We start from the raw sequence: 27,464 nt of genomic DNA, 5'->3' as shown, positions 1-27,464 counted from the left end.
AAGAAAACATTTGCACATTAGGAAACCTGGAATATGTAGATTAAAGTCAGCTCTTAGCCTGTTTTTGTACATTTTTTTTATTGCAACACACATATTTGTATAAAAGTAAAAAAAAAAAACCTGACTAAGTATGTATTAACATTTGAGACTAGAAGTTAGTAGATTTACAAAATGCCTACATTATTATTTATTTAATGTAATATAAAACACAAAAATCCAGTTTCCATTATCTGAGTGAGTGTCTGGTCTAGGCCCTCTGCTAAAGGTTTCTAATGCATAGCCAATTAAAATTTCTCCAAAAACCCTCTAGCATACCATTATTGCCTATATAACCATTATGGGTCTAGTAATCCACCAACAGGCAAATCTCATTTTAAGAGAGTGCCAAAGCATTTAAAGATAAAACACTTTCTTTATATGGGTGCTTAACGTTATCAATGTGGGAAAAATGTAATTATACAGTAGTAATTTTTAGCATGTAGGTCTTTGATTGGCCCGCAAACAAAAAGCCACATCTATCTTACAAAATGTCTGGATGGGGGGCGGGGGAGGGGGGCAAAGAAATCCTATCTCATTGGAACGTTAGTGATCTGTTAATGTTTTGTATACAAGTGGGCCAGAAGAAGGACCCACTCTTGGAGGTTGTTTGGGGTCAGACTACACTCTTATTTCTTGTACTGGAATTTCCACTCTTGTTTCCTGCTCCAGCTTATATACTGCTTAGGATGGTCAAGTAGGGGTTTTTCTCCTCCTCGGCGATCAGAAACTCCTGGGTTTCCTTATCAAAGTCAGTAATTCGCAGCCTAGAAAGACATACAAACAGAAAGCTCTAGTTAATTCACTCTTCAGCTTTATAAGTTTTCTTATTTATGTGTATGTGTGTGTCCCTGTATGACTTTATGTGCACCACATGTGTGCAGGCACCTGCAGAGATCAGAAGAGGTCACTGGATCCTCTGGAACAAGGGTTACAGCAGTTGTGAGCTGCCATGGTGGGTGCTGGGAACTGAAGTTGAGGCCTCTGTACGAGCGGCAAAAGCTCTTAACTGAAGAGCCTTTTCTCCAGCCCCATCCCACTTTTGTGCTTTCCGACACTTCCTTTTCCCTCCATAATTTTTGTTTTCCAAGGTCAAGTACAGGAGACCCCGACGTTGTCTCCAAGTAGGGAGATATATCCATGCTATCCTGATTCCTCCATTAAAACTGATTTGGGACTGGAGAGATGGCTCAGTGGTTAAGAGCACTGGCTGCTCTTGCAGAGGACATGGGTTCAGTTCGGCACATGGCAGCTGACAACCATCTAACTCCATTTCCAGGGGATCTGACACCATCTTCTAGCCTCCAAGGCTACTGCATGCATGTGGCACACAGATATACATTCAGGCAAAACATCCATACACATAAAAATAAACACAAAAGGCAAAACTTTTTAATTGACTTGTCTGTGTGTGTGTGTGTGTGTGTGTGTGTGTGTGTGTGTGTGTGTGCGCGCGCACACGTGCGCCTGCTAGAAGTCAATGTCAGGTGTCCTCAATTATTTCCCATTGTATCTTTTTGAGATGGGGTCTCTCATTGAATTTGCCATTTATGGACTGGATGGCAGCAAACTTTAGAAAGCCACATCTATCTTATGTCTCTACCCTTGTTCCTAGCACTAAGGTTATAGACACATGAGACCACAATCAACTAAAAAGTTAATTGCTAGAATCTTAGATGGTCTTTTAATAAAAAATCCAGAGCCAGATATTAGGGTGAAAGCTGAAAGATCAGAGAAGCAGAGCAGCCAGCCACTAGTTCTTATGTCTATGAAATCCTCAGTCTAAAGAGAGAGAGTTTCTGTTTCCTCACACCTCATATACCTTTCTCTGCCCTGCCATATTACTTCCCAGGATTAAAAGTGTGTGTGCTTCCTAAGCAAAGGCATGAGATCTCAAGTGCTGGGATTAAAGGTGTGTGCCACCACTGCCTGACCTCTATGGCTAATCCAGTAGCTGGCTCTGTCCTCTGATCCTCATGCAGTTTATTAGGGTACACAATATATCACCACAGGATCCAAACCCAGGTCCTCATGCTTCTGCTGCCCACATGTTACCTGGCTGAGCTTCCCTTCACATCTCTTACTTTGGCCATTTCTGTGGTATGAATTCTGCAACTCAACTGTAGTCTATTTCAATTTGATGTCAACACCCAGAACAGTGACTGGAAGGAAGCAATGATCTCATCTAAGCCTTAGGGTTTTTGGATAGAAGACATGGAAAAAGGGCCTGAGAGTTTTGTTTTTTCCTTCATGCCCCAAACAATTCTTTCCAAGATCTGAATGTCTGGTCTTAGCCCTCTGTCTAACTGTTTCTCATGCACATATATCCACACACATACAGTCTCAGTCTCTCTCTCTCTCTCTCTCTCTCTCTCTCTCTCTCTCTCTCTCACACACACACACACACACACACACACACACACACACACACACACACACACACACACACCCTGGTTCCAGTCTCTGTTTTAGTTCTGTATTACTTTTCTATGATTGTAATAAGACACCATGACCAAGGCAAGACTTGCAGCGGGAAGGTCGATTTGGGCTTACACTCCAGAGGGACAGTGGCAGCAGGCACAGCAAGGTGACACTTATCTCGAGCCACAGGCACGAAGCAGAGAAAGCACACTAGGGATGGTACAAAGCTTTGCAAGCTCAGAGCCTGGCCCAGTGACATACTTCCTCAAGCAAGGCCACACCGCCTACACCCACCCAAAGAGCACTCTTAACTGGGGACCACTTATCCACACATCTGGGGGAGACATTTTCGTTCAAAGCATCACATGTATATTTTTATGTTTTAAGTAGCTTTGTAGGAAGGATCCATGTTCCTAGGGCATATATTAATTGCAGCACAAGTCTCTCTGAGACTTTCCATGGTGCTGTAGGAGGGCAAGAAACCGTAGCAGCAGCAAAACCTGCTTGGTTTTGTAATATTTACCACATTATCTGACATCTCTCCGTTTTTGAACTTCTCATGTCAAATAATGACTCCCACTTTGCAGATCAGAGCCTGCAACGGGTACAGCATAAACATGGTTGAGCTGGAATCCAATGCAGAGCTGGATGGCTCAGAAAATGACAGACAACTCACCTCTTTCTGCCTCATTAGGCATCCACTCCAGCTTGGTACCTTTCTCAACCTCTAGCCAAAACCAAATAAAGAAATCTTGTAGGCCCATAACATTTCCAGGGAGTGGAGGGGGGATTTGCAAAAGCAAATTTTCAGGAAGAGAGCCTGTGTCTTCACGGGAGAGGCAGCTGAAGTATAAACATTTTCCTTGAGACAGGGTTTCTCTGTGTAGTCCTGGCTGTCCTGGAACTCACTCATTACCAGGCTGGCTTCAAACTCAGAGACTCGCCTGCCTCTGCCTCCTGAGTGCTGGGATTAAAGGCATGTGCCACCATCCAGCTGAATTATAAACATTTTAACCCAACATCTGGTGGGCATATTCCACCTGCAGCCCATGGGCCACATGGAGCCGAGGACAGCTATGAAAAGGTCCAGCACAAAATTATAAATTTACACAAAACGGTAAGGTTTTTTTTTCACATCAATTGCACAGGTTTTGAGTGTGAACTGTGTATGTGTGGCCATGTGGCGATGTCAGGTTGGACATCTCAGAAGGTTTTGATTTTTCTAGAAAAGAGTGGCCTAATAAAGTACCTAAAATGAGGCCGATCTTGGGGTCTGGGGAGATAGCTCTCTCAGCATAGGGTTTGCCACACACGCTTAAGGACCTGAGGTTAATCCCCAACACCCACATAAAAAGCTGGGGACAGTGGCACATGCCTGTGGTCCAAGAACCAAGGAGGCAGAGACTGGCAGATTCTAACAGAACTGGTTAGCCCCAGGTTCCAGTGAGAGAGCCCATCACAAAAAATAACTGAGCTGGATGGCATCTGATGGTGGATGGCATCAGAGGGTGTCTTTTGGTCTCTACCCTCTTGAGTACATAATCCTCACACTCATGTAACCTGAACTCACCTATACACTTTCCAAGAGTTACTTTAACCTACATAGGTTGGAAGACCATGGTGTGGAGGGGAGAGGGACTGAATTACAAAGATAAATGCTGAGGATTATAAAGATAATATATAATACACATCATATTTATAAATATCTTATGCTAATATAAAGTAGTCTGAATATACTTATTTGATATATATTTGTTTATATGCCATATAGTTATATGACAAATGCATAATATAAAGCTTTATCTACAAGTGGACCACACTAGCTCACTTAGCCTATCTTAAATGTTCTCAGAGCACTCACATTAGTCTCTAGGTGGGCAAAAAAATCAAATCCCTTATCACAAAGCCCATCTTCTATTAAAATGTTGAGTATCTCATGCAGTTATTGACTACTGTGTTGGAAGATAAAAATGAATGGCTGTAAGGGCATGCCTTCATATTGTAGAGCTGAACAATCCTAGGTCAGGACTGTCTGCATAAACATAAGTTATATTTACAAGTATATTTATGTACTTTGTTATAGTAATGATAGTACCAAATATCCCCAGTTCTTGGGCACTCACCAGTCACAGGGCAAGAAAGGGCTTTATGCAATCTAATACTCTTGCAACAACAGCCCCAAATGAGAGAACATTACTTGAATCTATCTTTAATTCAAAATTTTAAAGTATTTTACAGTGTCCCCTCCCCAAATACCAATTAACTGCCCATAGTCCCCGCAGTGAGGGTGGGTTTCACGACAGGGATATGCTTGCTGCTGCAATAGTGGCAGGATTATTATTGGTGTCACCAGCCACAATATTACTGATTATTTATACTTTTGGATGTATGTGTGCATGAGCACGCAGAGGAAGAGGTCAACCTCAGGTATTACTCTTGATGTTTGAGATGGGGTCTCTCGTTTGTCCTGGAACTCACCAATTTGACTAGACTGGCTGGCCACTGAGCATGAAGGCCCCTCCTTCTTGTTTCTACCTCTCCAGTACTGAGATCACAAGCATAAAATCCATGGTGTTTTTTCATGTTTCTGGGGGACTAAACTCTGCTCCTCATGCCTGTGTGGCAAGCTCTCTATGGACTGAGCCATCTCCCCAGCCCTTATTTCTATCTTCAATTATGATGTTATGTTATGAGCTGCACATTTCAGATCTCAGTTAATCCCTCCTTAGGCCGAAGGGCTCTTCCCATCAAGGAGAACAGAGGCTGGCTCACCCGAGGACATGCAGGGTACAGTTGTGCTGTTTCAGAGCCTCACACAGCAGAGCCAACCCACTGAGGTCCAAGGCGTTCTGCAACAGGTTGACTCCCCACAGGGTCTTACTCTGGGTGAAAGTAGAAGCAAGGTCTTCACAACAGGCACTAGTTAGCTCACAGGCTTCCAACCTGTAACCCAAAGGACAGTTCCACGTTAATGGGTGAGCGGTGACCTGGTCATTTGGCCTGCACTCACACCACAACCTCTAAGGACAGTCTCTTAAAAGCCCAGTGTTCACGACACCACATTCCCTTCTCTGGCAGATGTGACCACATCTGCCCATTCTCTGTATCCGTGCCTGTGGTGAGATGAACTAGCCCATTCCACTAATAGTCTGCCATTGCAGCCCTTGAACCTGGGGTGAAACTGTACCTGGCACTAGGTAATCCCTGGCTCTGAGCCTACACCTCAGGCATCTTGATTCCTTTTGATTTGAACCCCTGAAAATTCATTTTGCTATAAACTAAACTATGTCCCCTCAAAATTTGTATGTCAAAGTTCTAATCCCCAGCGCCTCACGGGACTGGATTTTGAGACAGGGCCTCTACAGAGGAAACTGAGTTATAATGAAGACAATAAGTTGAGATCTAATCTTGTAAAACTGTGAAGACACAGGGAGAAGACAGCCAGGTCAGCTAGAGGAGCCTGGGTCGTACTCCGTCTCAGCCCTCTAAAGGAACCCTGCTGACAGAATAGCATGATCTCACTTCCAGCCTCTACAACCGCATTTATCAATAAATCTCTGCTGTAAGAGCCATCCAATCTATGTTTGTCGTGGCAGCCAATGCAGCTGCCACATCAGTTAGTCCAGACAAGTCAGTCAATGAGATGTGGGCTAGTCACACTTGTCACCTCCAGTGGACATCCATCCCAACCATCTACGTACACATCCATCATCCATATATGCACCCATCCATGTAATAGCTGTCTAGCCTATACATGCCTCTACTCATGAATACTATACATCTATGTCTGCAGTCATTAATCATCTATCCATCCATCCACCCACCCACCCATCCATGCATCTATGCTTTCATTAAAAATATCTATATACTCATCCTATCAAATATGCAATCATCCATGCATCCACGCACTCATCCAATAATCTATACACTCATCCAACCAAATATGCATCCATCCATGTAATAACCATCCATCCCATGCATGCAACCATCCATCATCCACCCATCAATGCATTCATCCATCCATCTAGGCATCTATCCGTGTATCCAGGCATCTATCTATCCATCTATACATCCATGCATGCACCATCTACCTCTCCTGCCTCTGTTCCCAACAGTGAGGTTGCCCCTTATCAGTCCCCTAGATGATCAAGTTTTATAAGTATGCCCAGTTGAGATAAATCATATCTGGCTTGACTAGCGATGAGCCAGTATTACAGGCTCACCACTTCCAGTCTTGTGGTTTTGGGAAGCCTTACTAACACAACCACTGCTAACTGCTACACTGTCCCTGTGGAGTTTTAATTTCTCTTTCTGCACACTCATCGCCCACCTTTGTCACCCTCAAGGACACAGCTATGACCTCCATGACCCACCCGAGATTCTCTAAGTGACAGTTGGGTTGTTTGATGGCATCACACAGAATCTTCACACCAGAGTCTTCTATCTTATTGTTGGAAAGCTGCAGACTTCTCAGGTTCTGGTTGCTGCTGAGGACTTCAGCCAGGTGTTCGCAGCCGCTAGTGGTAATGAGACAATACCTCAAACTGCAAGAGAAAGACCACAATGCAGTGGTTAGTCCCTGACCCAGAGAGGAGGCGTTTCACAAGACTCAGTGATGCCTGAGACTGCACACAGGATCTTTCAGATAATGTCATCTTCTCAGTGGTCCACAGGAGACAGTGCAGTAAGCCAGACACACTAAGGCATTAATGATGGTGAAGCAGGTCAAACACAATACACTGTAATCAAGTTAAAGCAGGACTGGGGAGATGGCTCAGAGGTTGAGAGCGCACTGCTCTTGCAGAGGACCCGGGTTTGGTTGCCAGCACCCATGTCAGGCAGCTCACAACCACCTGTAACTCCAGTTCCAGGGGATCCGATTCTCTCTCCCAGGCTCCTCGAGTACTTGCAGGCACACGATGCACACACATACACTCAGAAGCACACACGCACACAATATGAGGTAAATAAATGTTTTTAAACATTGGAACAACATCCTATTAAATAATACTTTTGAGCAGTGATTGACTATGGGTGACCCATAGGAAAATAGAGTGGGGATGCTGACTATGGGTAATCCAGACCATGGATAAAGCAGGAGTGTGTGTGTGTGTGTGTGTGTGTGTGTGTGTGTGTGTGTGTGTGTGTGTGTGGCTACTGTGCCCCTCCCATGGTTTCTACACTTTGCATCTAGGACGCAAGGCAGTGTGGTGTTACAGCCTTCGCCACCCACACGCAAGGGTAGATGACCAGGAACACTTGCTGAAGTCTGCTCTTTGCCTGAACTATCTTAGCTCCACCCGCTTTTTAGGAGCACCAGTGGACGAGGTTGTTTCTGAGGAGCCCATTTCCGACTTACCAAATACCTGTGTGAATCTAACACTGCTTTAATAAATGTCTACTTGTGTGTGTGTGCCTACCACATGTACGGAGGTGCCCTCGGAGGCCAGAGGAGACATTCCGATCTCCCAGAGCTGCAGTTACAGATAGTTGTGAACCACTGACTTAGGTGTTGGGAACTAAACTCAGGATTCCCTTCACAAGAAGCAAGTGTTGTGTGGTGCTGAGCTGTCTCTTCAGCTCTGCGTACAACCAATCTGTGAAAGTATTTCAAGTGACGCTCTCTACCTCCTTTTCTTAAGGTGTTCATATTTTTGGCTTTTTCAAAGTACCATATGCTTTTTACTTACTCTTTTTTATTTATCTGGTTTTTTTTTTTTTGAGGTAGGGTCTCATTCTAGCCCAGGTTGGCCTTCAATTCCCAGAGAGTCTGCTAACACCATCTCCCAAGTGCTGGGGTTGCAGGTGCAAGCCCCCACAAAAAGCTCCATATATTTTACAATGTACTCTTCCAGGACACCAACCCAAATAAACCAGTGTGTTTCTACCAAGCGTTTCATTAAAACCCCAGTCCGTTTGTGGAGATCAGATTTTCTACAGACTACTTCAGTATTCGAACATGGATTTTTTTTATCATTTATACTGATTTGATAATATTGTATACAAAAGTCTCACCTGTTGAAACAGCCATATTTCTAACCAATTGAATTTTGATATTATATACTTAATTCTATCAGCTGATTTCTTTTGATATATAGTATGTGGTGGTTTGAAGGAGAAATGTCCCCCATGGCCTCAGGTATTTGAACACATTTCCTAGTTGGTGGCACCGTCTGGAGAGATTTAGGTGGCATGCCTGTGCCGGAGGAAGTGCCTGTATATATATATTTGGGTTATATATATTCATTCATATCATCTGCATAAAGTAAGTGGTCTCTTCCTTTGTTGTTCTCTTCAGAATGGTTTTAGAAATTCCTTCCCACCTACCCACCTGCCTAAAGAAACCTTTGGTAGGATTTCCAGGACTCTTGAATGGAAGGGTCTCCAGGCAATCTTGTTTGGGAATGGAGTGGAAATTTCATCTCTATTGTAAAATGTTTCACTTAGATTTTTTTTTAAATTTTAGTATTTGGGATTGAAGGTGGGACTTGGTGCATGAAAGGCAAGCACTCTGCCACTGAACTAGGCCTCTTGCTCCCTTTGAGCTGGGGACAGAGTTCACTAATATATTACAGTTTTCTAGTCTCATGAATTTTTACCAAGTCTTATAAATTTTTCTCTTTTCACGGTGTCTTCTGATCCACTGTGACCTATCTTCGGTTTTGCTGACAAAGTATTTTTTTCTAACTTGCAAACCCATGCCATTAGGGTTTTAATAATGTTATTTATATATTTCTAGATGTTCCCTTTTATTCTTTTTTAATGATGTTGAGTTGGGATCTATTGAAGATGTATTTTTATAGATTTTATTTTTAGTTATGTGTGTCTGTGGGGAGAGGAACACGTGAGTGTGGGCGCCGGTGAAGTCTGGATGAGGGTGTCTGACCCCTCCTCTGGAGCTGTAGTTACGGCGGTAGTGAGTCAGCCACCTGACATTCCATGTCATCCCATTGGAGAAAACCAATTTTCCCTCTTCCAACCAACTTTTAATTACACATTCAGTATTTTCAGAGACCTCAAGTGGTTTATACTTTTTAAAATACTTTTTCTTCATTCTTTATAATGCTGGAAAAATTGTAAGATACTTTTAATGTTTTTAAAATATATTGTATCTGACATTTTCAGTGGATTTTAGTTTCTAAAAATAGCCAAAGCCATCATTAGAGAGGGGAAAAAACACATTGTGTTTTCGTTCTGTTCCTTAATCCCTTCTAGGGAGGATAAAAATGTCGTGACTCTGAGGTTTCACAACAGATGAAGTAAAATTGTCCTCCCAAGTCGCAGACATCTGGATTTCTCACAGAAAGTCATTTGATCATGGAATACTAATCTACTCAGCATGGTCAAAACAACTACCACACTAAATTACAGACACCTCTCAATTTTATAATCTAATTAAGAGTCTTGTCATTTCTCTTCCCATTACCGTTAATTTTTCCCTAAGTAGAATTTTCATGCACATCAACTAATCCACACACCTGTTTTTTCTTTTCTTTTCTTTTTCTTTCTTTCTTTTTTTTTTTTTTAAGACAGGGTTTCTCTGTGTAGTTTTGGTGCCTGTCCTGGATCTCACTCTGTAGACCAGGCTGGCCTCGAACTCACAGAGATCCACCTGGCTCTGCCTCCCAAGTGCTGGGATTAAAGGTATGCCCCACCATTGCTCGGCCACACACGTGTTTTTGGGACCCCTCTTCCATGTCTTACTCTTTCTTTGGGTTTGAAATATCTATAGGCTCATACGTTTCAACACTTCCCCCACACAGGGGCACTGTTTTGAGAGGTTGTGGTCCTTCTGGAATACTGGGGTCTGACAGGTAGATGCGGGCCACTGGGTATAGGCTTAAGGGTTACATCCTTATGCCCACTTTCAGTTCCACTTTCCACTTCCTGATGCACAAAGAAGAGAAGAATTTTTACGCACACTCCCGCCGCCACCACGAGGCCACTCTACCACGTTTTTTCTCCACCAGGAGAGATTAGAGCATTCCATACCACAGCCTACAATGAACCCTGACTCCCATAAGTCCATTCTGCCAGGAATTTCATCACTGTCACAGCCACAAGAAAAATCACAAGTATCTCCTTCTATATCCAGAATTTAGGGTCCAGTTTTCCATCTGATGACATCCATTCAATCTTCTAGCACCCACTCCAAACATCTTAACCATCTCTTGTACCTACGTCCTTCCTTTCTCTCAGCCCCTTCCTTGTGTCTATGTTCTGAGTGGCTTGACACGGAAGTCAAGGCACAGATCTGTCCCCGGGGAAAGGCTCTTGGGAAGCTGAGGTGAGCCACTGTACCTCCCTATTCTTAGGCATAGACACTAGGATTCCTAGACATGATCTCCACTGCCAAGCTCGAAGGAACCTACCAGAGCGACTTCAGGACACTGCTCGGGAGACTCAGAGCCTTACAGAGAACCTTCAGCCCTTTGTCCTTCAGGTTGTTGGAGCTGATGTCTAGGTGGCTTAGGGTTTTGTTCCGCCTCAGAACGTCAGAAAGGTAATCCCAACACTGCTCACCGAGGAAACAGTTGGCCAACCTGCAGGAGGGGAAGATGGGCACGTGAATGTGGGGTGTGGGGGGAGTGTAACATTTCCACAACTTTACACACAGTAACAAAATATTCAAGCAAGACAAGGAACTTCTGGCTTATCATTTCTTCTGACGCACATCAGGTCTAGTATCCAAGTGGAGTAAAATTCACTGAAAATGCTTACATTTGGAAGACCTTCCCCATGTTAACCTAAATCCTCTGTTAACAAAGCCTCAATTGGGGCTGGAGAGATGGCTCAGAGGTTAAGAGCACTGACTGCTCTTCCTGAGGTCCCGAGTTCAGTTCCCAGCAACCACATGGTGGCTCACAACCATCTGTAATGAGATCTTGTGCCCTCTTCTGGCCTGCAGTCATACATGCTGTATACATAATAAATAAATAAATAAATCTTAAAAAAAGACATTCTCTTTAAAACAAACAAACAAAACCTCAATCACCTGTCTTTAATAATACTTTTTTTTAACTTCTTTTTCTTTTAAAAGATTTATTTATTTATTATGTATACAGAAGAGGGCACCAGATCTCGATTACAGATGGTTGTGAGTCACCATGTGGTTGCTGGGAACTGAACTCAGGTCCTCTGGAAGAGCAGTCAGTGCTCTTAACCTCTGAGCCATCTCTCCAGCCCTAATGATACTTTTTATAGCAACATGATTACTGTAATATAGGCAACCACATCCATGTTGTCTTATATAATATGAAAAATATGCAAATATGTTTTAGTTTCATGTCTGTTTCTGTCACAAAAATATCCTGACAAAAAGCAACTTTGGGGACAGGGGTTTTATTTTAACTCAGTACTCCAGATTGCTGTCCCTTATTATGGGAAGTCGAGGCGGGCAGAAACTTGGAACAGCTGGTCACACCACGTCCAGAGTCAGGGGCAGAGAGAGTTAATACAGGCATGCCTACTGCTCAGCTCAAGCTTCCCACACTTAGGTAATCCAGGACCTAAACCCAGGGAATGGTGCCACCCATAGTGGGCTGGGTCTTCCCACATCAATGAACATAATCAAGACAATCCTTCACCCACTAACTGCCAAGTTGACAGTTAACACTATCCCAGTATGAAATATATAGGAATATATGATATGAAAAATTTTAATCACTTGGTCCCCTCCAAAGCGCCAAGCCATCTGTCTTTCTCTTCTGTATTTTAAAGACCTTAATCTTCTTCCATGTTGGCCTTCCCACTTACTCTATGCACAATGACAGGAGAGGACCATTCAGTATAAAATGAGGTCAAGTAGAATGCTCACAGGCATTCTACTGACTATCCCAGCTTAGAGCCCACTCTGCATGCCAGAAACAAGTTATTGACACAGGTCTATGTGTCTGTTTTAGGCACTGTAATCTAATCTAGCATCTTTTGAAGTTTAGTAATTAATCCTTTGACATCTATGGGTAGCAGGGTTGTGCATGGAGCGGCAGGAAGGCAGATTCACTGTGGATGCAAACTCACACAGGTGCTCAAAAGCTGTATGTACAATGTTCAGTGTGTGTCCAGAACCTGTCCATACTCTCCTGTATACTAGCTCCAACCTCCTCCAGACTCCTTATAATCCACAATACAATTTAAATACCAACTAACTGTTGTGCTATGTTGGTTAGGGAATAACTAGAAAAATAAATCTGCAGTTGTTCAGTTCAAAACCAATTAAAAACGTAAATATTATTGTGTGTATGTGTCTATGATGTGTGCGGGCATGTACCACAGTATAGAGAACAGCTTTACGGAGTTGATTCTCTCCTCCCACCTCTATGTAGGCTGTTTCAAAGGTTGACCTTGAACTTACAATCCTCCTGTCTCAGCCTCTTGAGCAGCTAGAACCACAGGGATGTGCCATGGAGCCTGTTGTGGTTTTTTTTTTTTTTTTCCGAGACAGGGTTTCTCTGTGTAGCTTTGTGCCTTTTCCTGAAACTCAGGCTGGCCTTGAACTCACAAAGATCCACCTGCCTCTGCCTCCCAAGTGCTGGGATTAAAGGCGTGCGCCACCACCGCCCGGCTTTGTTGTGTTTTAAAGACTTTATTGTTTAATTATGTGTATTCATGTATGAGTGAGGGTACCCATGGAAGCCAGCAGAGATTGATTCCTCAGGCCTAGAGCTACAAGCAGCTGTTAAAATTGCCTGACCTGGGTGCTAGGAAACAAATGTGTCCTCTGCAAGAGCTGTGTGTGTGTGTGTGTGTGTGTGTGTGTGTGTGTGTCTGTGTGTGTGTTTGTGTGTCTCTGTGTGTGTGTTTGTGTGTCTGTGTGTGTGTGTGTGTCTCTGTGTGTGTGTGTTTGTGTGTCTCTGTGTGTGTGTGTGTGTGTGTTTGTGTTTGTGTGTCTCTGTGTGTGTGTGTGTGTGTCTGTGTGTCTCTGTGTGTGTGTGTTCTTAACCACCAAGCCACCTCTCCACCCCCCCACCCCACCCCTTCCTGGCTTGTCTGTAATTCTTAGGTTTAGGCTTTGAAATTTCTGCTATGGGGCTCTTTCAATGGGCAAATACTAGAACTAATTAATTTCTCTGTGTGGTGTGTGACAGAATGCCTCAGTCACTGTACAGGATTCCTATAAATAGCTCACTCTGGTATGTGGGTAAGCACAGCAAGGTATGACAATTCAAGAAAAGAATGTGGAGCTGTCCAAGCACCCTATAGCTGCATCCTAAGCCCAAGGGACAGTCGTAGCCTGTTATGGATGCCAACAACACCCTCACCCACCCCTATGAAGACTCACGGCTAGCCACACAGGCACCCTTTTCCCACAGGAGACTGACTGTCCTCTGCCAGTTTGGAATAAACAGTCTGGTCTGTCAAGATCAGGCTCCAGTTTCTTTTCCCACTGTCTGTCTTGCTATGCGGCCTCAGAAATCTAACAGTGTGTATTATGCTTTATGTGTGCTCCTGTGGAGGAGGCCAGAGGCTGTCGCTGCCTGTCTTCCTTGGTGTGCTCCAATATGGCCGCTCCTTGAGCATTAGGACCCGCCTATCTTCACCCCTCCACTCTGGGGTTATAGGGAGTGTACCGATGCTGTCAAGCATGAGGCAGGCAAGCGCCATCTCCCCGGCCACAGTTCTCCATAGCGCCCCTCCCACTATGGCCACTTACACTAAGTGCTTCAGGACACAGTCCGGGTGGCACAGAGCCTTGCACATGGAGTATATCCCTTTGTCCAGGCTGTTGGATGTGATATTAAGATGCCTCAGTGTCTTGCTGCTGATCAGGATGGAGGCAAAGATCTTGCAGTCATCTGGTGAAAGCTGACAGCCTGCCACCCTGCGGGGGGGAGGGGGGAAGAACGTCATATTCTTCTCTGGCTTCACAACTCTTTCCCTTGCTATCCCTGTGAAGGTTTCAGACCTCACAGAACTTGACACTGTTCTTAAAAAAATAAAGATAGTTTTAATGTGTGTTTGCCTGCATGTACGCAGGCACATCACATGTGTGCCTGGTACCTCTAGAGGCCAGAAGGGGGCATCATATCCACTAGAACTAGAATTACATGTGGTTATAATCCATTCAGTGAGGATGCTGGGACTTAAACCTGGGTCCTCTGCATGAGCAGCAAGTGCTCTTAGCTGCTGAGCCATCTTCCCAGCCCATTTTTTTTCAAATTGGATTAATTTATTGGAGAGAGAGAGAGAGAGAGAGAGAGAACGTGTGTGTGTGTGTGTGTGTGTGTGTGTGTGTGTGTGTGTGTGTGTGTGTGTATTTAATGCCCTTGAGTTACCAGCTGTAATGTACACTACACTGGTAAACTGTGATGTGCTGTTTAAGCTTGTTGAAACTGGACTCAGGAGTGAGGGAGTTTTCCTGCCTCAGACTCCAGCATGTTTATTGCAAATGTCCCCTCAGACCCCTTGTCCAGGGAGGGGCTGGCCCCTCTGGGTCTGTAACCGGGACAGGAGAGCACTCACGGTGTGAAAACACGGTGTTCCTGGGAAGGTAAGCCAGTGCCAACGAGGTTACTATTGTTTACTGTTCATTCCTAATGGCCTGCAGTGGGAAAGGAGGGTGGGAAGTAGGAGGGACTCATGGGTGGAGAGAACACTCGCTCTACACCGCCTCCGAGAGAACTCTCCACCAGCAACTCCTGCGGGGCTGTTTCAAGGCTTCCCTGGTCATTCCTGCTGGACGAGCGTAAGCACCTGTCTCGTTCATGTTATTTTCGGACATTATCTATCTGCTATTATTTGTTCTTTTACTTGGGGGGCCCAAAGGAATTTCCTCTGACGGCTTCAGTGAGGTTTCCCCAGTCAATTTCCGCTGGCTGTCTCTAGGCCCCGATTTGATGGTATCTTTAGTTTCCTCTCTCACTGGGCTAGCCTAGTCTCTGACAGACATGCTGGTGCCTGATCTGACAATAATTTGCTAGTTTTCTGTGCCTTCTTTCTGCTGCTTGCTACTGATTTTTTGTTTTAGTTTTCCATGCTATATACTCAATAAACTCAATTATTCAAAAGCAGAAGCATGGCTACCATAGAACCATACAGAACACCAGTATCCAGGGCAGAAAAACAGGACAAGGACTGCACAAATCAGGAACTGTCCTCCTCCATACTCATCCCCTTTTCCGTCACTAGCCCCAAACAAGGATCCACTGTCCTCATCTCTAATACCACACAGTCTTGTCCATCATTGAACGTTATATGTGAGCCACATGATTTGCTTCTGAATCCAATTCATCCCACCAGCAGTACCTGAGATCCACCTAGATCTGATCAACAGCCACGGAGTTTCTCATCTAGCTTCCTGCTGGTCAGAATGTCAGTGTTCTGTGAGCACCCATCTTGCAGCAAATGGACTCCCACAACCATGGAACATTCACTTAGCAGTGAGCGTTCTCAGTTTTAAGGCATGTCAGAGTCCACAGAAGCTGGACACAGGCAATGGTTTCCTAAGTGGCTGTAGATATCTAGAAATTAACTTTCGCATTCCATAATCAGTTTAATTAAAAAAGGTTTAAAAGTAGACTTATGCATTCCTTATTTCATGTGTGTTTTGCCTGCATGTGTCTGTGCACCACACACACCACACACATACCTGATGCCTGCAGAGGTCAGAAGAAGGCATCAGATCCCCTGGAACTAGAGATACGGATGGCTGTGAGCCACCATGTGGGTGCAGAGAACTGAACTCGGGTCTTCTGAGAGAGCAACAATGCTCCTAACAGCCCAGTGTTTTCAGCAGAGAAAAACAATGACATCGTGAGGTTTGCAGGCAAATGGATGGATCTAGAAAAAAATCATCCTGAGTGAGGTAACCCAGACTTAGAAAGACAAACATGGTATGTACTCACTCATAGGAGGATACTAGATGTAAAACAAAGATGACTAGACTGCTACACAACTCCAGTGAGGCTACCTAGAAAACGGGATCCTAGGAAAGACACAGGGATCACTCAATGACAGAGAAATGGATGAGATCTACGTGAGCAAACTGGACGTGAGGGGAGGTAATGAAGGGCAAGGGTCAGGGAAAGAGAGCTTAGGGGAGCAGGAGATCCCAGCTGGATCAAGAACAGAGAGGGAGAACAAGGAATAACAAACCATGATAAATGAAGACCACATGGGACTAGGAAGAAGCAAAGTGCTAGAGAGGTCCCCAGAAATCGACAATGATACCTCCACTGTAGACTACTAGCAATGGTCGAGAAAAAGCCTGAAATGACCTACTATGGTGATTGGATGGCCAAACACCCTAACTGTCATGCTAGAACTCTCATCCCATGACTGATGGAACAGATGCAGAGATCCAAGGCCAGGCCCCATGGTGCTCCAGGTGTCCAATTGGCAAGAGAGAGGAGGGATTATATAAACAAGAGATGTTGAGGCCATGATTGGAAAAAGCACAGGGACAAATAGCCAAACTAATGGAAACACATGAACTATGAACAAAAAGCTGTGGAGCCCCCAACTGGATCAGGCCCTCTGGATAAGCGAGACAGTCGATTAGCTTGAACTATTTAGGAGGCCCCCAGGCAGTGGGACCGGGACCTGTCTCTAGTGCATGAGCTGGCTGTTTGGAACCTAGGGCCTATGCTGGGACACTTTCCTCAGCCTAGGGGAAGGAGGAGGGGACTGGACCTGCCTCAACTGAATCTACCAGGCTGAGCTGAATCCCCAGGGGAGTCCTTGCCCTGGAGGAGGTAGAAATGGGTGGTGGACTGGGAGTAGGGTGGGGGTGGGTGGGAGGAGGGAGGACAGGAGAATCCATGGCTGATAGGTAAAATTAAATTAATTATAAAATTTAAAAAAATAGCCAGGCGGTGGTGGCGCGCGCCTTTAATCCCAGAACTCGGGAGGCAGAGGCAGGCAGATCTCTGTGAGTTCGAGGCCAGCCTGGGCTACCGAGTGAGTTCCAGGAAAGGCACCAAAGCTACACAGAGAAACCCTGTCTTGAAAAACCAAAAAATAAAAATAAAAATAAAAAATAAAAAATGTATGATGTATGCTGAAAACTTTTTTTTTTTTACAATTACATTTACTAATTAATATGCGTGTGGAGCAAAAGAGGACAACCTGTGGAAGTGGGCTCTTTCTTTTCTCCTGTGGGTCCTGGGGACAAAACCCAGGGTGTAGGGTTGGCAGCAAGTGCCTTAACCCACCGGTCCATCTCACTGGCTCGTGTCATCAGTTTTAAGGTGACTAAGTTTGCACACGAAGGGTAGAAAAACAGGGCTGGTTGTGGTGGTGCATGCTGGGAGACTTTGCGGAAGGAGGCAGAGGCAGGAGGGTCACGAGCTTAAAGCCAGCCTGGGCTACACATTTTAGTCGGGCGGTGGTGGCACACGCCTTAAATCCCAGCACTCAGGAGGCACAGCAGGCGGAACTCTGTGAGTTCGAGGCCAGCCTGGTCTACAGAGCGAGATCCAGGACAGGCTCCAAAACTACCCAGAGAAACCCTGTCTCGAAACAACAACAACAACAAAACAAGACTGTAGTCCTCCTGTGGTTTTGATTGTCAGCCTTACACAATCTACAGTCACCTACAAAGGAAGTCTCAATGAGGGATTCTCTACATGGGGATGGGTGATCTGTGGACGTGTCTAGGGTGATTTCTTTTTTCTAAGATTTGTTTATTATGCATACAGTACTCTGTCTGCATGTCTGCCTGCAAGCCAGAAGAGGGCACCAGATCTCATTGTAGATGGTTGTGAGCCACCACATGGTGGCTGGGAATTGAACTCAGGACCTCTGGAAGAGCAGCCAATGCTCTCAACCCTGTAGGTGATTTCTTGATGGAGTCAACTGAGGTGGTAAGACCCGCCCACCGTGGGTGGCACCAATCTCCAGGAAGGAGGACCCTGAACTGTATACAATGGAGGAAGTTAGCTGAGCACTAGCATGCATACATTTGCCGACTGCCCTTTGCTCTTGACTGTGAATGTGATGTGACTACCTGCTTGGAGTGTCTGCTGCCCTGACTCCCACCAGCGGTGGCCCCGTGAGCTGGAACTTTGAATTCAATAAACCCCCTTTACTCTAACGTTGCTTCTGCCGGGGTGTTAGTTTTTTAAATCACAGCCAGATGGGTCAAAGCTTAGAGGTCTCCTTGGAGGAGACGTCAGCGAGCTAGGCAAACGGGGAGACTCACAGCAGCTTTTCTATGTTGCACTCCGTCTGGCTCAGGACGTCGCACAGGAGTTTCACGTCGAGGTGGGAGAGGAATGTGAGGCTGAGGTTCAGGTGCTGCAAGTTGCGGTTCTGGGTCAACAGGTCGAAGAAGAGGTAGTTGTCGCACAGGAAGGACACGTTATTTACCCTGTAGAGCAAAGATCCATCAGTCCCCATCCAGCCCGAGCTCTGGCTCTGACCGGCTCCTATGTCCCATAAGGACTGAGTACTCCAATTTCATGATGACAGCTTACTGGCTGTCAATGGGGTGATCTTCTCTTCTACATGGAACTCTGAGCAATGTCTGGAGGCAAGGTTGGCTGCCACAAGAGGAAGCGTCTATCAAGCATCTAGAAAGAGGAGCCCACACGTGCTCTCCTCATCCTACAGTTCACGGGACAACCCCCAGTGAAGAACGGTTGGCAACAGCCGTTGGCAGTGCCAAGCCGGCCAGATTGTAAGCCTCCATTTACGCAGTTAGCTGAAAGGTAGTGGGGGCTTAGTTACTTCCATGATATGACCGAATCAAAGTTGACCTTTAACTTACTCAAGAACTTGAGGGGTACAGTTTGGATGCTTCAGATGATTATACAAAACCAAAAAGGCTGACTCGTCGAGATTGGTGTCTTTCACCTGGAGTACCTGGATGTGGTTACTCCTTATGAGCACAGAGCACACATCCTGCCAACAGACGAGTAGCTTTTCCCTGGAACAGAGGAGAAAGGAAGACATTCCGTTGTTGAAAAGTTAATTCATGGGGCTAGGGCGATGGCTCACTGGATCAGAGCATCTGCTGTTCTTGCAGAAGACCCGAATTCAGTTTCCAGCCCTGACATGGTGGTTTACAACCATCCTTAACTCCAACTCCAGGGCAATGACATCTTCCTTCTGGCCACCATGGGCACTGTATGCACACGATGTACACACATGCATGTAGGCGAAAGAGTCATACACACCAAACACAAATAAATAATAAAGCCTGCCAGTGCTTTCAAATCCTACTCATTTTCAAAAACAGTTAAATCAATCTATTCACAGCGCATAAGTGCAGCAAATGGACTCCCCAAGTCAGGGTAGCTAGCTAAGTTCAGGCTCTGTGTGTGTGTGTGTGTATGTGTGTAGTTCAAAGGTCAACTTTGTAGGAATCAGTTTTCCTACCATACAGTCCAAAGGATTGAACTTAGGTCATCAGACTTGAATATAGCTACCTTTAAGTGCTGAGCCATCTTGCCAGCTCACTTTACATGATTTCTGAATATGAGTCAGTTTGTTTTTGTGGGTACATGTTTGTGAGTGCATGCACACACACATGTGTGTACACGAATGTGCTTGCATGTCTCTGCCTCCCTAGTGCTGGGATTATAGGTCTTTGTTGCTATGCATAGCCTTTTTTTTTTTTTTTTTTTAAACAATGTGGATCCTGGAGTTCTCATACTTGTATAGCAACTGAGCCATTCCCATACTCCCTACAACATTTCACTTTCAAAAGGCAGTTTGCAGTTGGGAGATTAGGAAAGTCTGAGGGAAGCGGGGAAGAGTCTGAGTGGGATGCTCCTATCTCAGAGGAGCAGAAAACACACGGGACAGAGACCACCATGCTCCATCCTCACAATAGGCTGGGTTAATACCACTGCTTTTTTTGATAACGAGGTCACTGGAACTAAGAAGAGGAAGGTCCCCAGGGTAAATTCCAGGGCTCCTAAAGAGTCAACCTAGCCGGTGCTGCTGCAGAAGGCTCAGAAGTTTGCGGCCAGCCTTGATTACAGGATGGAGAGAAGGCTAGAACACGTCTCAAAAAAAATGAGCTGGGGCCGCAGTTCCTGGTAAAGTGTTAGCCTAGCATACACGAGTCCCTGGATTCTAATCTCAGGATGGAAAAAAAGAGCCCAGAAATCACAAACTATACGCATGTATTTCTGTTGTTTGACTTTTTCTTTTGGGCAAGGGGGAGACAGGATCTCACTCTTTAGACCAGACTGACCTGGAACCCACTATGTATGCAGCCCAGACTAGTTTAAAATGCTCAGAGACCCTCTTGCCTCAGTTTCCCCCAGTGCTGGGGTTACGAGTGTGAGACTCCATATGTGACTCAGCTTGACTACTATTTTTTATTCTTTAGATACACTGTCTTATGTACTCTAGTCTTGCCCTGCACTTGCTATATAACCAAGGAAGACCCTGAGTTTCTGATGGGCCTCCACTACCTGAGTGGCTTGGCTTACAGGCATGGACCACTGTACTCAGTTTTCTATGATGCTGGGGAACAAATGCAGGACACCTGTGTGTTACTATAGGCAATACTATGCCAACTGAGCCACTCCCTTGGCCCCTGGGTATAATGAACTGATACATCTCCTGCTACTCTATAAATAGGCAAAACTAATAATTAATCAAAAAAGCCAGGCATGCTGGTGCATGCCTTTAATCCCAGGACTCTGGAGACAGGCAGATGGATATCTGAGTTCCAGGTTTGCCACAGCTTCTTGTCTCAAAAAAAAATTAACAAAAAATAAACAATAAGCTCAAATAGCCTAGTAGGGCTCGAAATGGAGCCTGCTGGACTGGAGACAGTGCACCGGTTAACTTAAGAGTGCTTGTATTTCTTCAGGGAGTAAGAACTGGAGCCGAGAACCCACCCTGGGGCAGTTCACAAACCATATGTAACTATAGCTCCTGGGGACCGGATGCCCACTTCCAGCCACTGAGGCCATCTCTACATATGTGCATACTAACACACAGCCACATACGCATAAACTAAAAAAAAAACTTCAAAGAATGGAAGCTGCCGGGCTGGAGAGATGGCTCAGCCGTTAAAGGCTAGGCTTCCAACCAAAACTAGAAAGAATGGAAGCTGCCGACAAAAAGTGTTTTTTGTGGTTTTCCCCTTAAAAGCTCTATTTTATTTTAAAATTTATTTTTTAAAAATAGATTTCTATTAATTGAAACAGAATTATATCACTTTCCTTCTCCCACCCATCATGCCTTCCACTCTCAAATCTTTTAATTTATATATATATTCAAACACACACACACATATATACACATATACATATATAGAATGTACATGCACATATAACATATATACACACACATACACACAAGCTGCTGAGTCTGGTTTTGTTGTGTGTGTGTATGTGGTTTCTGGGCTGGACCTTCAGCAGTGGACAACCAGTTAGGGTGAGTTTTGAACCAGGATTCTCTAGACATCATCAACCCGCAGGGGCAGAGCCCGAGCACGAGACAGAAAAGCCAGTGCATGGACTCACATGTAACTGAACTCCTGTTCATGCTGCAGGATGTCTTGGGTTGAAAAGGAGAGTTTCTTCAGTGTAGAACAGTACTTTAAGCAGTAGGCGGCGACAATCAGATCAGAATAATCCTTAGCCACAAACTTAATATATTGCAGGAAGTTCATGGCCTGCATGGTGAAGATGTCGTCCTCCATCTCGAACAGACAGTAGAACAGCTTCATGCTGTCCAATTCTTCTTGAAGCTCTTCGTTGACGCTTATCGTTTCCAGGCACTGATACAACGTTTGCTTTACCTTCTGGGACAGCTGGTAGCCAAAGAACACCTCTAGCTTTTCTTGTTCTGATTTGTGCAAAAGGCCAAAGATAAAGCAGCCCAAAAAAATCCACTGTACTTTCACTTTCTTTAGAAACGTATACAGGAGTGTCTTGATACTTAGGACATCCTTGCTCGGGTGGTCCCTATGGCTCTTCACCAGATAAAAGATGGCGGCACAGAACTCCTGGATAGACGGGTGGAAGAATGTGTAAAAACACTTGGGTTCCCTGCTCTTCAGAAGCAGCTTGATGTCTAGCAGTGTCGCGATCTCAGCGTTGAGGATCCCCTTTTTCCTGAGATCCTCTTCGCTGAACACAAACTTGTCAGTCCACACGCCCTCAGCGGCTAGGCAACACAGGTTCTGCAGCAGCTCTCGGCTTTTCTTGCTTGGATATTGGGCACTTTGGGGAGTAAACAGATCCAAGATGTAAGTGGTATACACGGAGGTGGTCCGTCGGCAGACAGAGGCCGGGTCTCTCCCCTTCTCTATCTCATTTTTTAGACAAGTAGCCACCACCCAGCAGAGCAAAGGGACTTGGCATATACTGAACACCTGTTCATTTCCTCTCACCAACCTGAGGACTTCTTGGGCTCTGTTCTTATCTTGGAACAAGCCTCGGATATACATCTTCCTACTGTTCTCATCAAAGCCCATCATGATTTTCATTTCGGTGTATTCGATCCTGTCCTCCAGTTTGTCAAAGGTCTCCGGGGTAGCTGTGAGGAGGAGCGAGGCTTTTGGGACTATCTTCCTCCTGAGCAAACTGCTCAGCAGTATATTCACCGGCCGCTTCTCCAGCCAGTTATCACACAGCTCCAGCTCCGGTTCCGTCAAATCACAATTCAGCCCTTCCAGGCTGTCAATGATGAACAAGAGTTTCTCCGGCTGGGACATTATCTCCACTATGGGAGCCGAGGGGCCGGGCCACTCTCTGGACATCAGCTCGGCTAGGCTCGCTGTCTTCAGTTGCTTCAGCTCTTGACAACAGAGATAGAAGATGTAGGAGAATTTATTCTGAAACACCAGGCCTTCGGACCAGGCCAGCATCAACTTTGCCAACATCAGTGTCTTGCCGATTCCTGCCACTCCTTTCAGAAGCACTGTGTGTGTTTTCCTCTCGGTTACCCTGGAAACAAAAAGGTGCTCAAAACGATTACATTCATCCTTGGTGAACTTCTGCTTCAGGAAATCCTGAATGGGGATGTTGAACTTTCTGGACCATTCCTGGGTCAACTTGTTCTTCAAATGAGCCTTATAGATCTTTGAGTGTCCTGAGAGAAAAAAAAAAACCCACAACACATCAAAGTTAAACATTCACCCATATATGATCCGACCTTGACATTTTAATTCTCAGGATGTACCCTTAAAAAAACACTCATTTTTAATTATGTGTTAGTGGGTTCTTGTGAAAGTCAGAGGCATTGAAATCCCTCCTCCCACTAGAGGAGATACACCTGGCCAGGAGCCACCCTACATGGGTCCTGGGAATTGAACTCAGGTCCTCTGCAAGAGCAGGGCATGCTCCTAAACACCGAGTCATTTTTTTTCAGCCCGCTTACGATGTATGGTTTTAGGAATCTGTAAGCTGTGGGCCCAGAACAATGCTGGTTAATGTGAGCTTTTCACTGGCCCTTGGGCACAGCTTTCATGTGTGTGTATCATGAATGTTAGATTATTAAACTATCACGTGCTATTTCAGCAAGCACTTATACATCTTAGGTCTTAAAGGGACCTGTCTCAGCCATGCCCCAGGGGCAGGTCATAGGCAGGTGTGGCAGTTACTTGTTGCCACACTAGGGGCAGTGCTGGGAGGTCAAAGCTGGAACAGCTACCCACTACATTCAATTGGGAGTATCACTTGAGAGGATCCGCTCTGCCCTGCTTGGGACTCTCCCTGCCTGGGAACCACAGATGATTCTCTTAAAGACACCTCCCTAGTCAATTTCTATGGAATGTTTTGTGTGCCCATTTTGATGATGTTTTGCTATCTATCTACCTACCTATCACTTACCTGCTATTTATAATTTTACTTTGAATTGCTATGTACTTAATCATTGTATTCATTCAAAACCAAAAGTGTGGCGATCATAGATCATTCTCTGGGTCATACAGAACCTTGTGGCATGCATAGCTGTTCTCCTGGGACAGCAGAAAGACCAACTCTGGGTATGGCAGACTGTATGGCCCCCCAAACTTGTCAACCTGTACCACATACATAGATGCACACACCAAGAGAGTGTAATTGATCATGGTTACCATGATAGCACCACACTGTAAAAAAAATCACAGTTAATAGAAGATTGACTCCATAACAATGAAAACAGGCACTATCCCGCTGACATTAAAAGTTTAGAATTATGGGGCTGGAGAGATGGCTTGGTAGTCAAGAGTACTGGCTGCTCTTCAAGTGGACCTGAGAATGGTTCCCAGCAATCACATCAGGTAGCTCACAATGGCCTATGACCCAGTCCCAGAGGGATCCAAGGCTTCTGGCCTGAGCAGGCACTGCACTCATACATGTATCCCACACACGGACACACACGCGTACGTGTACTTTCTACAAGTTATTTTTAAATGTCCACTATATACAACCCCCCTCATGTAAGGCATTAAAGCAAGAAGGAATCTATCTAGGGGGCTAGAGGGAATAAGTGAGAGGGGAAAGAAGAAGAAGAGCCATGGGGGAGGGGGACATTGTAAGAATTTGTGTAAGCAAAGCACAATGATACACACACACACACACACACACACACACACACACACACATAGATACACACACATGAAAATCTTATACTGAACATGTGTCCCTGTGTAAGCCCAAGGTGGGGGGAAGGTGGGGCTGGGGGTGGGAGGGGGGAGGACAGGGGAACCCATGGCTGACGTATAAAATTAAAACACACAATAATAATAAAAGAAATAAATCTAAAAAAATGGAAAAAAGAAAATCTTATACTGAAACTCATCTTGTATACCAAGTATAACCATTTTTCAAAGGTGTTCAATAAAAATAAAAGGCAAGTAGGGTGATCAATTGAGACTGAGGAGAACTAACGAAATTTAAGAATCAATGGATGGGGGCTGGTGAGATGTCTGAGGAGGTAAAGGCATTTGCCATCAAACCTGACAACCCTGAGTTTGGTCCCCGAGGACCCAGATGATAGAAGCAGAATTAACTATCCAAAGTTGTCCTCTGACCTTCATCATGGTATGCAAGTATATGTGTGTCCGTACACAAATAATAATGTACAAAAAGTCAAAGAAGCCAACAGGTGGGTTTGCTATTGATTAGAAGTAGCTGAACAGGGAGTGAAGGGAAAAAGGACAGTTAGAAACAAAAGCCAGCCCAAAGCACAAAAAGATAGAAAGATATACACAAGGCATCATATGAAGATCTAACACGGGGGCTCCAGAGATGGCTTGGTGGTTAAAAGCACCAGGAAGACCTGGGTTCAGTTCCAAGCATTCACAGAGAGGCATCCACATGACTGTTCAGTACCAGGTCTAAACACCCTCTTCTGGCCTCCTAGGGTAGTGTACACAATGGTACACATACATATGAAATAGTTCCTAATTGTTCTCCTTATTTAATCCTAAATTAATGATTTAATATGTACACCTGGAGTCCCTGGAACAAGTGGGGATAGAAATAACAGCACAGAGACAATTTTTAAACAACAAACAAAGACTGGGGAGTGAAGAATATTTTGTAGCCATAGATCTAAGATGATCACTGACTCACAAACACAATGATCTGGGTTGGGGGATTCTATCTAGGCTCTAAAGTAAGACATCAGAACTTCAAAGACAAGAAATGAACCAAACCCTAAAGAATCCATATTATTGTTTTTTTTCCTTCAGTTTTTTGAGACAGGGTTTCTCTGTGTAGCTTTGCCTGTCCTGGAACTCGCCCTGTAGACCAGGCTGGCCTTGAACTCAGAGATCCACCTGCCTCTGCCTCCAGAGTGCTGGGATTAAAGGCATGCACCACCACTGCCCACCATATCTTATATCAGGATACATATAGTGTGGCTCTTAATAATACGCTGTTTATGAAACATGGCTTTTCTGTTATAGTGTTTTGCTTGTTAAAGATCGAAACAGATAAAGACTGAGAAATCCTGTGTCACATCAGATTATATAGTTGTTTCAAACACAGACATAGTGTGTACGTGGGGGGTAAGTAGGGGGAGGGGCACAGTACACACGCATGTGGAGACTAGAGGCTGACACTGGGTGTCTTCTTCAGCTGCCCTACACTTTTATTTTTTTTTTTAAGATTTGTTTTATTTTATGCCTAATGGGTGCTTTTGTCTGTATACATGTGTGCATACCACATGTGTGCAGTGCCCTCAATGGACAGAAGAGGGCGCTGGATTCCCTAACACTTGGGTGTTGTAAAACCACCATGCAGACTCTGGAAACTGAGCCCAGGTCCCCTGTAAGAGCAGCAAATGTTCTTAACCACTGAGCTACCCCCTCCAGCCCCTCCATCTCATTTTTTTGGAGATGAGTTTCTTTTCAGCTGGCTTAGAACTCACCACACTGAATGGCCAGCTTGCTACAAGTACCTGGCTTTTACGAGGCTGCTGAGATGTTTACCCAGATGGAGCCACCTTCCTGGCCCCCATGATGTGATCTATAGGCAGGTGTTTTCTGCTGCTGCCAGCCCAAATCCACAGAGCCACCACCTCACTCTGGAGCTAAGTCTCCGGTTTTGATGCAAGGGTAAAATCACTGAGGTCCTGAGGTAGAATAGAAGTTTTAACAATCTAGGTAGGTTAGGGCATGAAACCCTCACACATCTGACTACACGGATCAGAGATAACACGTCAACATGAATCTGCCTCCTTCCTCAAGGAGAATAATGTCCCCCTGACACCTGCTGGTCCTATGGTAGATAGGCATGAGGAAGTATTGAAACCATGACGCGATCCTCACTGTAAAGACGCTTTAACCAACTCACCAGCAATCTCTCTTGCTGCCCTCTCACTGAGATCCTTCCTATTGATGTTCTGGAAGATTCTGAAGGTCACATCCCAGGCTTTCTCCTCCTCATAGTATTTCACCAGGAGGTTGGCAAGGCTTTCCCGAGATGCCTTCTTCACTTCGGTCCAAGGAATCTGTTTCAGCCCATACTGTATGATCTCCTGCTTGAGGACCTCCTTAAACTTCATAAATTCCTTCTTGTTTAGTTCTTCCAAGTACCACATAAGGCCATAGTCAGAAAAGAAAGAGGCCATTCTGTCTTAAGGAAGAACAGACTCGTCTTCAGAGAGAC

General features: G+C 44.9%; 1 protein-coding gene across 2 annotated transcripts; it reads right to left on the bottom strand.

The window, feature by feature from the left end:
• Positions 1-709: 709 nt before the first annotated feature.
• On the bottom strand, positions 710-27,426 carry Nlrp4 (NLR family pyrin domain containing 4). Of its 2 annotated transcripts, XM_036175766.1 has the most exons (9): positions 27,150-27,426; positions 21,885-23,457; positions 19,166-19,324; positions 18,599-18,766; positions 14,111-14,278; positions 10,830-11,000; positions 6,831-7,001; positions 5,230-5,400; positions 710-803 (listed from the first exon to the last, which is right to left on the bottom strand). In XM_036175766.1, exons 1-9 carry the CDS (start codon positions 27,424-27,426, stop codon positions 710-712), a joined length of 2,952 nt encoding a protein of 983 aa, XP_036031659.1. The 2 variants fall into 2 exon arrangements, with proteins under 2 accessions (XP_036031659.1, XP_036031662.1); XM_036175769.1 differs by lacking the exons at positions 6,831-7,001; positions 14,111-14,278 and having other exon boundaries at positions 21,897-23,457.
• Between the last annotated feature and the right edge of the window lie 38 nt (positions 27,427-27,464).

This window comes from Onychomys torridus, chromosome 1 (genome assembly GCF_903995425.1).
Source record: "Onychomys torridus chromosome 1, mOncTor1.1, whole genome shotgun sequence".
Lineage (NCBI taxonomy): Eukaryota > Metazoa > Chordata > Mammalia > Rodentia > Cricetidae > Onychomys > Onychomys torridus.
Note: the sequence above shows the minus strand (reverse complement) of the source record. Positions and strands in the feature narration are given on the sequence as shown.